General features: G+C 43.2%; 1 protein-coding gene across 1 annotated transcript in view; it reads left to right on the plus strand.

Moving 5' to 3' along the window:
- Positions 1-872: 872 nt before the first annotated feature.
- Positions 873-11779, plus strand: part of rasef (RAS and EF-hand domain containing) — a 21198-nt gene continuing 10291 nt past the window's right edge. The window contains exons 1-6 of the mRNA XM_083645275.1: positions 873-1585; positions 4036-4182; positions 4383-4473; positions 9187-9282; positions 11219-11296; positions 11681-11779. The exon at positions 11681-11779 is cut by the window's right edge and continues 17 nt beyond it. Coding sequence (XP_083501401.1) covers positions 1275-1585; positions 4036-4182; positions 4383-4473; positions 9187-9282; positions 11219-11296; positions 11681-11779 — 822 coding nt within the window. The 5' untranslated portion in view covers positions 873-1274. The remainder of the gene's footprint in view (positions 1586-4035; positions 4183-4382; positions 4474-9186; positions 9283-11218; positions 11297-11680) is intronic.

The raw sequence follows: 11779 nt of genomic DNA on the forward strand, positions 1-11779 counted from the left end.
AGACCAAGGGCCAAATCCGGCCCGGCACCTCATTTTATGTGGCCCACGAGAGCTAGCAAAGAATACAATTTGCACAATACAATTCTAATTCAAATGAATTATAATAGGTGTAGGCTACTAATAGTTGTCTGTTTGCCATTAAATATTTCCTATAATTCTGCTGTCAGAGCTAGGAAAACCAATAATAATTGAATCAGAGGCAATTGTGTGATAACAACTTGTAGGCTAGATAGTAACCATAATGTGACTGGAGATTGAATTGAGTTTGACACCCCTGCCTTAGTCCATAGTCCCTCTGTAACATCATGTCACCCATTTTAAAACAATAAAAATTTTAAAATAATAATAATAATAATTTTGTTGAAAGTTGAATGCTCATTTGTTTTGGCCTTTAGGTAATGTGTTTGTATGTATGAATGACACAAGTGTTATTAGTTAAAGATATTGCAAACATGAATTGGCTCTCTGAAAGTGTTAAAATCAACACTGCCAGTGTAGAAATAGGAGATGCAGTGTTTCATGATACGGTCTAAGATTTAGCTATACGATTTAAAGTTTATTCAACCCCATACAGGCAATTCTGCCTACTGTAAACTTGCGCGCTTTGGCCGGGCTCCCAGACATCTTTTGTTTAGCCACCTGTTAAGGGACACACGTCACGCACACGCACACACACACACACACACACACACACACACACACACACACACACACACACACACACACACACACACACACACACACACACACACACACACACACGACACACAGTTTGGTTTGGTTATAGCACCTGAGTCAGACAAGGATCGGCTCGGTGCGGCACGCAGCTTCTTTTCCTAACCACTGGATGCAAGTCACCCAAAAATTGAGAAACCAGCCTACCTTGGGCATACTACTGTAGTAGGCTACAGAAGCAGGAGTTGTTGTTTTTTGTTTGTTTTTACCGAATCGATATGCCCAAATCGGATTACTATTAGTAGGCTATATCTATCGGCTTGACCCGGCTTCCGTTGAGGAATTTCCTCGCCGCTGACTGGAAATGCATGATAGCCTCGAGCTTATTGGTTTATAGGCGAAGCTGCTGCGAAAAGCTCTTTAGTGGGAAGGGGACAAGTGTCACTATTCAGCATAGGCAACATCAGACGACTTTCCACAGTCCCTGGTTTAGTCTCTGTGTGATCACTGAAGTAGTTCAGTTTACCGAGTCTCTGTGATCAGTGAGTAGTTCAGTTTACCGAGCCTTAAATTTTCTTCCAGCCAGCATAAAAAAGGGGATGAGCGCCGAGGAGCAGGAGCGACTGAGCGCCCTCTTCCGCTCCTATGACTTGGACAACTCGGGGCGGATAGAGAAAGACGAGTTTCTGATCCTCTGCGAGCAGCTGCACGTCTCCGCGGCCGAGGCCGGGAGGGTCTTTGATCGGCTGGACGTGGACAGCGACGGTACAGTCACATTGCTGGAGTTCATCAGCGGCTTCCACGACCGCTACGGAGAGGACATGCAGCTGGCGCCGGGAGGGGACGTGTCCGCCGCCGCCTGGGAGGACTTCCAGAGGAGACTGGGGGACCAGGCCAAGTGCATCCCCAGGTGAGAGGACACCTGCACGCTGTGGATCAGTGAGGGAGGGAGGGTCGGTGGTGGTAGGAGAGATGGGTGAATGCATTCACATTTAAAATAGCCTGATGTATCATTTCTCAGGTGATACAACTATTGAACGTGTGCGTAAAGATGACTAAAAGGAAATTGTGTTAGTTGACAAAATAATGATGTAGGCTGCAATAGATTAGCCTACTGTATTTATTAGCTATAGGACCCCAGGCCAGGGGTTATTGTTAAAATGTGCCGAAAATGTTCAAAAAGTAGGGTGACTTTCGGGTATTATGGGACACTTTTTGAATTTCTGCCTTGTGGAAGCTTTCTTGCCATGAATTAAAAAAAAAATAGCCCAACACATGATACATTTCTGTAATACTCAAGGTGTTACCTAACCATCTGAGGTGGAATGAAGGTTACATCATATTCCAAGTAGGCGTGGCACACCCTTTTGTGTGAACTGACCCAAAACCCCTTTTTTGGACAAAAACTAGCTTATGTCATTTTCCTCACCTCATGCGCTGCAGGGCAACCTCCTGTTTGAAGCTTGCCCCGCCCACCTATGTGATGTCACACCAATGAGGGCATGCAATACACAGGTAGGATTCAGCAAAAAAGTTTTCATTTTCACTCATCAGGCATGAAACTATACCCTCTATAGTAAAAGTGTCCCATAATACGTTGTCACCCTACTAATACACTCACAGAAATCATTTCACCAAGTTGTATATTGAAAACTCAGACCCAAAAACGATTGATACACTCACTGAAATCATGTCTCCAAAGCTGCGCGTCGGCATCTGGGAGACGGTTGCCAACTTTGGTTGATGATGGACAGTATTTTTTACCATGTTTTTCAAAAGGTACCGTTATCATAAGGAATTTTATCACGGTTATCATTAAAACTGGTTATGGTTTCATCCCTAAAAGGGATTGAGCCATCTTGGATCAAAATGCTTCAGGAGTAAGTTGTGAAAAGTCCTGGAACCATGAGTGTCACTAATTTAAAACTCGTAAGAATGTATACGAGGCAATGTCCATTGGCAGGCAGCTCCGTGGCAGAACGGGTGGTAGAGTTGGACCTACAATTCCCACACTTGTTACTGCTTCAGGTCCAGTGTCGACCCAAACACCATGTAATATAAATGTAGGGGGGTGCCCAGTGTGTGCACTCAATGGAAATATGATATTTTGTTCTTTACAGAAAATGAGCCAAGGCCAATGAGTATCAGGTTGGGGAAAGAAATTATTGAGTGATTTTTCTTTTAGTAAACGTCATTGAAAACGGGGCCCTGCAAACCCAAACACCACACAAGGGTTAGAGTTAAAGAGTTAAGTTAATGTTGAGTTTGTGATGGCAGCTTCCATTTTCTCTCATGATACAACTTGTGCTTTGTGTGTGTCATTTTGTGTCTTTGTGTCTGTTTATCGGTCTGTCTACATTTGCATATGTCTGATGTTAGTCTGTGTGTGTGTCTGTGTGTGTGTGTGTGTGTGTGTGTGTGTGTGTGTGTGTGTGTGTGTGTCTATGTGTGTATGTATGTGTGACACTGACTGTTCAGTATGACGCTGCAGCAATTAACTGTCACTCCATGCTGACAGACAGGCAGCAGAGTGAGTCTATATGCTTTAGAATTATAGCCTGGTCAGCCTGTCAGACGGCAAACCTGCATGACCCACTTTGACTGTTCTGCTGTCACACAGAGAAACCTTATCGCTGCACAATCATGTTCATGACTTCACAGATACGTAAAGGGAACAAACTATAAGCACACATAGCCTACATAGATTAAATGCTATATTAAGTGGTTTGGAGAATGCTTACAATGCTTTTCACAATTCTGTGCGTGTGTGTGTGTGTGTGTGTGTGTGTGTGTGTGTGTGTGTGTGTGTGTGTGTGTGTGCGTGTGTCTGTGTGTGTGTGTGTGTGTGTGTGTGTGTGTGTGTGTGTGTGTGTGTGTGTGTGTGTGTGTGTGCGGTGCGGTGCGCTGTAGGTAGTCTTACTTTGGAGGTGGATTTGGGAAGCGTGATCTTAAACAACCTCCCATTTGAGTTTCCTCTCCTGCAGCAGTTTTAGACTTTTAAATAGTCTTACTGTACCAAGAATGTAGCGCCTAGCATATTATTTTCTTTTCGATCAAGCTTCAATTTCACTTCCTTTGACCCAATAAAGCAGCTTGCCATAAGTCCTGCGCTGACGACAGTGCTGCGTCAGAGCATTGGAAAAGCTTCGTTTCTATACAGAAAAGAGAATCTCATCTCCAAGATGTCTGGTAGAATTGACAGTTAAGTGCCACAGACAGTTGTTACCTGCATTTGACAGGCTGGTGGGAAATTCTCCAAATCGGTCCTACCACAACACAAACCTTGTGAGGGGAAAACACTGCTGTTCACACACATGTACTGTATGCGGCACTGAGCTGACTCTGATGGGTTTCTTGCAGGACGGAGCAGGCGGCCACGTTGTACCTGAACATCAGTCTGACGGAGCCCAGACTGGTACCTCAGTTTGAGAGAACCATCACCAACTTCACCAAAGAGATCAAGCAGCACAACTCAGAGATGGAGAACCTGGCCCTCGCTGTCAAACGGTATAGCATCACACTCACCACCACTCTCTCTCTCTCTCTCTCTCTCTCTCATTTTACAATGCACCGTCCAAGTATGTGGCTCAGTCCCAAAGTCATGAAACATCTCCTACAATGCCCACCGCTATCAGTTACAAATTGCAGACTTAGAGCAACCAGGCTTCTGCAGTATGATGAGAAGATGCTGCTGTGTGGCTTTTCAGAGCGCAGGACCAAGCCTCCATGCAACTCAGTGAGATGGAGGAGGAGATGGACCAACGCATTCATGCTGCTGAGAGAAAGACACGGCAGCAGGTGACACACGCACGCATGAATGCACGCATACACGCACGCACGCACGCACGCACACACACACACACACACACACACACACACACACACACACACACACACACACACACACACACACACACAGAGCATACAGACTAACATCAGACATGCAACCTGTTTTTATTTAAATGTACCACTGTACATCTATTAATGCTGTATTATTGTATTTTATTGTGTGTCTTGGAAACCCGTCTTGGTTGGGCACAATGAGTGCATGACACTTTAATCAATCAATCAATCAATCAATCAATCAATCAATCAATCAATCAATCAGTCATGTGGACCGACCCATAAACATAGACACAAAGACACAAAATCCAAACTCCAAAAACACACATTAACAACATGACTATTATACCATGGTAACTCTGGGTGAATACTCGATTCTGATTGGCTGCAGGGTGTCCATTAATTTGTGATAATGTAAATGGTCTGTTTACCGTTCAATGCGCCAGGATCACGACAGAGCCGTCTGAACCCTATACCACCGTTAACGCTTAATATGGCACTTTTATAAGTTTAGAAAAAAATTGAGTCGGTCAAAGTAACTATTTAGATTACCCCTGTGTGCTCAGTTTATTAAAATATCGGCTATTTAGAATTCTGATTTTCATTCTGGTCAGCTGACAGAAGCCGGGCTCTCAGCTGTCAACTGTCAAACCCTCTGTTTACAACTTGCAAGCCAGCAGGCGTTCTGGGAGAGCGCGCGCGGTCTGTATCAGCGATACAAATCAAATCGAAGAGGAAATAGATTAGATCAACACAAACAAAACAACAAAATGGGCAGATAACAGCAACACACTGAGAGACTTCCTTGTACAAAACAACCTGGACACCAACATTGAAAGCTTCAGATGGTTTTCAGTCTCCTCCAGCTTCGCGCCATTTACGTCTTATAAGACCCGCAGACGTTAACGTAATTCCCTGGAATGCGAGTTTAAACCAGCCAGTTACAGGTTGTTGCATTCTTAGACATTGCCGTTTGCTTTATTTTCATTACATACAATTGGCCAAGTGATTACTAGGTAGTTTATGGGCTAGAAATTCTGTCGGGCAGCGGCCATTTTCTCCTATGAAAATCTCGAGGGGACTATTTTGTCTCCGCTTCTCAACTCATATCCAAGGTTATGAAAACTAGATTTTGTTTGCAAAACGCATGAAAATATAAATGAATGGTCTTGTTTTGTTTCTTTGGCAAGTGACCATGGTATACGCGGGTTAATGCACTTCGAGGTGTCCATTATCAGAAATGAATGTACTTCGCGGAAGCTTGCCTCGGACGGTTCACGCCTCCGCGTCGTACATTAATTTCTGATAATGGACACCTCGTCGCGCATTAACCCTTAAGCTTAATTTATACTTATTATAAAGTGTCGCTCAGCACATGGTCGCAGACGAAAAAGAAAGTGTCGCTCATGGTGTTGCATTTATACTTCAGAGGATGTTCGCCTCGGTTCAACGGTCACGTGACACTTGAACGCTATAAGCAGCTGCAGACAGCCGAGAAGAGAGGGAACGAAATGCACAGTGAAACCACCTCGGAGGCAAGATGTAACGTACTTGGCTGCAGCCGCATATAAACAGCACACAACCACACAACTCACCTCCTCTCTCTCTGGGAAATTGGTCACGACGTTCTTTGTGATTTTCACGAAGTCATACATCAAAGACAGGCTGATAAAAATAGCGGGGACACGTTCATTCATTTCAATCGAGCGAAAACTAGCGGGTGGACCCCAACCAAAACATGGAAGTCAAGCGCGTGCCGTCTATATAGCCAATCAGACTTGCGCGATACTATGACGTAGTCAGCGACACTAGACATTTCACCAGGTAGCAGACACTGCTCGCCGACACTTGAAAGTATCGACTCAAGTCCTCATTTCTGTCGGCGACCGTTTCAAAAGTGTCAGCAGACAAAGCATAAATTGGGCTTTACTTATTTTATTATTAATATTAGCCGAAATGTCCTCTGGACCTAAAACACCTACAATCAATCAGCTCCAACAACATTCTCACGTCAGTTGGACTGTAACAATGTAACAACGGCGACCACGGCACATGGAAGTCTTGGCACGGACATCCACTCTGCAGCAGAAACCCTGAAATATTGGCCGTCTGTCCCAGAGTCATATTAGTCATCAGACTGATAGACTCTCTGGGTGACCAGATTGGGACAGAGCCCATGCGAAAGTTATAAAAACTGTAATTCCACGAATGGCCAGATTCCCCCTTCACCCCCATGTTAAAAACGGTTTCGGTCGATCTAATTTCACTTTTCATGACAACTGTACAGGCGGGTGATTTTTTAGCCTCCAGTGTGTCAAATGATAAGGCTTCACTTGTAGTGATAAGGAAAGGTGCTGTGTGGACGAGAAGACGATCTGTAACACGTCAGACTACTGTACTGTGACCTAGGTTTGCTGGCCATGACATGGATCCTAGAAGCACCATCAATGTGGTTTCCATAAATTATTTGACTGTTACCTGGGACAAATATTAACTGTAAATTACTGTTTTCATTTGAACCTGTTTATTGCCACATGGGTCATGGGTGGGATTCGCCACGTCAGCGCAATTTACATGTAGATCACGTCAGATACGTTTAACCTGGTTAAAACCATCGACTTATATATATTATATCTCAATGGTTAAAACCATCCGGATCTCAAAGCAGTTCACAGTCAATTCAGTGGGCGTTTAATTGTTATTGAGCCTATTTCTGCAATAACTGCACTTAAGGCTGTGTAAACTCGACGAACGTTGACGTGACTGCTCGAGCCGGAGAGTCACGGGAGCAGCCATTACTGATTTTCCAGCGGCATCCCTGATTGGCCAGTTACGATGTCAGCTACGAAGCAGGTCCCTGATTGGCTAGTGCACTTCTGAAAATGCCCGCCAGCCGCCACCGGCTGGAGGCCAGACGGTCCCGCAGAACGAAACAAATGTGAGTTTGCGTGATCGCCGGATAGTTTACCAGGTTAAGAAAGAAGTTAACAAACATAAAATAATTAAAAATCTTCACATGATTATCTTGACTTTCAGGCACTCATCTTGCTGTACAGGATGTGGCAACAACATGCATCTAAGCAGACTAAAAGAAACCATGTAATGATTTGGAAATATATTAAATATTATTTGGTCCAGATTGCATTTATTTAATTGTTTTTACCTAGTTTAGGAGCACCCCGTTGTCATTCTGTGTTGTCCTAAAACCTATAATGATTTAACATGAGCTACATTAGATTCTATTACAGTTACTTTTTAGTTTTTTTAATGCATCAGTGGCACTGGCCTTTGACTTTAATCTTTTCCATGAATTTCCATGAAGTTGTTGGAAAAAGTCGAGCGACATTTCCTGGAATCTGGGTTAACCAGATCAAGTTGCATGGGGCGGCGTATAAAAAGATAAGTGACGATAACTACATTTGCTTTCCATTCATGGAAAATTGGCAACAACTGGTTCAGAGACATAAGAAAAGGACGAACTCTTGTAGGTATAAGACCATCTGATTCATTTAAATTATTATTCATTTCAACTTTGTCCTTTGTTCCTGAACTGATGTGGTTTTCAAATCCTGGGGAAACGGTGCCGTGCGGCAACATAAACCATGTCTTATCAGCCTGCGTGTGTCTATGTTCAAACTTATGTAAGTGTACTTCATTGACTCAGCTAACTCAGGTGCTGCTGTTTGTTTTGTTGGAGAAAAGCACACACAACTAGAGGACAGTCACCTGCTTTCTCTCACACTGTAGTGTATGCATACACACATATGCACACACACTTATGATATATACTCATCGACCCCCCCAGCTGTCTCCACCCTTGGCTCAAAACCTGCCCAAAAATAGTACTTATAATACTTATACGCTGGCAAGGTGTAACTGTTGTGTTGTGTTTGTGGGAGAGGGAAAAAAAATCTATAAGTATGCAACTCCTAAAGCATATTTCTCTGTGACTTCAAATTCACTGTGAGTGAATGTGTGTGTGTGTGTGTGTGTGTGTGTGTGTGTGTGTGTGTGTGTGTGTGTGTGTGTGTGTGTGTGTGTGTGTGTGTGTGTGTGTGTGTGTGTGTGTCATTTGTGACTATTTTCTACAACAACAAATGTGTTGATACAGATGTGTGATTATGTTTCCACAACTACAAAGTATATGCTAGCTACATTATTATCTCCATAAAGGTCCTACACACACACACACACACGCACACGCACACGCACACGCACACGCACACGCACACGCGCACGCGCACACACACACACACACACACACACACACACACACACACACACACACACACACACACACACACACACACACACACACACACACACACACACACACACACACATTTTTCAGCATATGATTCCTGATACAAATTATTTTCTATATCACAGAAATGCATAGAATTCAAGGCCCTTCTATGAAAAATACCATATAATGTTATTCAATTCATAATGTACTGTACCTGTGAATACTATTTTTTGAAAACTGTTGCCAACTTCATGAAACTTTTCAAATCTAACTGTTGCTGCTTTTGTGTGTATGTGTGTGTGTGTGTGTGTGTGTGTGTGTGTGTGTGTGTGTGTGTGTGTGCGCGTGTGTGTGTGTGTGTGTGCGTGTGCGTGCGTTTGTGCGTGTGTGTGCGTGTGTGTGTGTGTGTGTGTTTACTGTAGGAGACCAAGCGAGCGGAGGCGTCACTGAATGAGTTGCGGCGACGTTCTGAAACTGAAGTGTGTGAGCTGCAGTGTAAGATACAGAGGATGCAGTTGGTGAGTGTTTAACTGAAGTGTGTGAGCTGCAGTGTAAGATACAGAGGAGGCAGTTGGTAACTGAAGTGTGTGAGCTGCAGTGTAAGATACAGAGGATGCAGTTGGTAACTGAAGTGTGTGAGCTGCAGTGTAAGATACAGAGAGCAGTTGGTAACTGAAGTGTGTGAGCTGCAGTGTAAGATACAGAGGATGCAGTTGGTGAGTGTTTTATTGTATCTCTCTCACTGTGCTGCTGTGCGACAGCTGCAGCTTCCCCATAGGGCATCGTGCAAAGATCAACACAAACTCCCTTAGTCACACTTACAATCAGTACGCTCTATCATTTATGTACATTGTACTGCTTTTTTGTTCAGAAGTTGTATTGAATAAATTCCAATAGCACCAACACCATTATAAATCAGTTGCCTTTTTTAGTAGATTTAGAGAAAATTGAATACCCTCTAAAGCTTGTGCAATTCTGCAGTTTTTATTTTATTTTCAAACTTGAATTAAATGTTATTAATGCCTAGCCTGATATCAGACTGAATTGTCAACTGATTACACTCCATTGCCATCTTCTAAAACTCAACTCGAAGGTCTGGACCCAGGCAAATTATTTCCCTTTGTACAGTATACACTTGTAAGAGTAAATATCATGAACCATGGGAACAATGGCACCCAATTAAATCCTTTAAGATCAGATTCAGTTTGAAGATGAGAATATTTAACTTTATTCTTGAATATACTTTTTACGGATTCAGGATTTTCATCTGAAAGTAGTGATGTGTGGCTTAAACAGTTCAAAAGACACAAAAGCACTATTGTACTGTCCCAGTAAGGGTGCACTGCCGGTTAAGAGCCTGCACTTGACCCATTTCAATATGCACACAAACACTGTCTGTTAAAAGGGGTGTGTGTGTGGAAAACTAAAGTATTTGCTGAATAGCATAACAAGCCCGATTGTCACTAATTTACTCTTTTTCTAAATTAACATAAAATTTAATTAACACATAAAATTGTGTCAACCAGACTAAACAGCCTTACTATTGTCCATTGAAACTTCAAAGTGACTCTGATGTTTGTGGCTTTGTAGACTTACTTACTCAGTCTTCTTCTTCCCAATTGGGACATAAGGCCTTGGCCACACTGATCCGTCAGAAAATGGACAGAATTATTGAACGGACAGATGTCTGTCCGATGCATTGTTTTAACAGGCAGATGTGTCGGAAAGCTACATGTCATGACATGAGTATGACTGGCAGACTAACGTAACGTCACATGAGGGTCTGTGTGTGACTGTGTGGCTGTGGCTGGGGGAGTGTCTGTGCACTCCTCTTTGTCTGACTGCAACCCGATCTCCAAAAAAATTGTAAAATAGCAACGTTTGTGAACCAACGTTGCTATGTTACAATTTCGGCTCTGCTGTGTAAAATCAAGCGAGTACGTTATTAATTAGCCTCCTTCACCGCCTCGGCCGCCATCTTCTTTGAAAAGTTGAAACAAATCTCGGAACGCCTCCTCTCGAGACCTCGACTCTGATTGGCTAAACGGACAGTGACTATCCGACCATCCGATACGTCCATCCAGAAAAAGTTCATCCTTCTTCAACTTTCTGTCCATCAAAACGTATGCAAATTTTCTGGATAAGTACGCTTCTGAGTGCTCCACGGACAGTCGGACAGCTGTCATTGAAAATGAATGGAAGTGAACAGAGAAATGAACGCACACGGACAGACACCACGGATCAGTGTGGCCAAGGCCTAAGGCTCTGATGATCTGACGCCATTCATCTCGGTCTTTTGTGTGGCTTGCCTTTGTATAAGCGGTGCCATAAGCAGTGTTTTGGGTCCATGCTTCATCATCCATTTGTAGAAGTAAGCATAGTCACCGGTGATCTAAGTATCTATCTTCGAGAGAAGGACTGACTGAGTGTGGAAACTGTCCATTACCTCATCAGATAGAGGAGAAGTACAAGAACATCACCATGAATGACGAGAGCCCGTCTTTGAAGAAGAGGATTAACCAACTGACACTGGTGAGTTTAGATCTACCTTTTGTAATATCAGTGAATTGTTTTGGGGACCTACAAATTGCAACAACTGCAAAATCAGATTAATTCGCTTTTCAGCTTGTCACTATTAGGGTCACACCTGAAAAATGTATTTGAGTTCTGAGATTACGGTAATTTCAGAATTCTTCAGAATTCTGGGATCAAAGTCAGAATTCTCAGCATAAGTCAGAATTCTGAGAATAATGTGGGAATTCTGCATTCTGACCTTATTCTGACCCAGATCTCAGAATTCTGACTTTATTCTCAAAATCATGAAATTAAACTCAGAACTCAAATTTTTCATGTGGCTTCTGAATCCTTTTACATCCTCCTTTCTCTCACCATCTGTGCCTCTCTCTCCGTCTCCAGGAGAACCAGCGGTTAAAACAGGAGGTGATGAGGTCCCAGACCAAAGTTGCCTGTCTGCAGAGTGAGATGGACTCGCTGAAGACGGAGATAACCGATCAA

This window comes from Poromitra crassiceps (genome assembly GCF_964638095.1).
Source record: "Poromitra crassiceps genome assembly, chromosome: 10".
NCBI classification, from domain to species: domain Eukaryota; kingdom Metazoa; phylum Chordata; class Actinopteri; order Beryciformes; family Melamphaidae; genus Poromitra; species Poromitra crassiceps.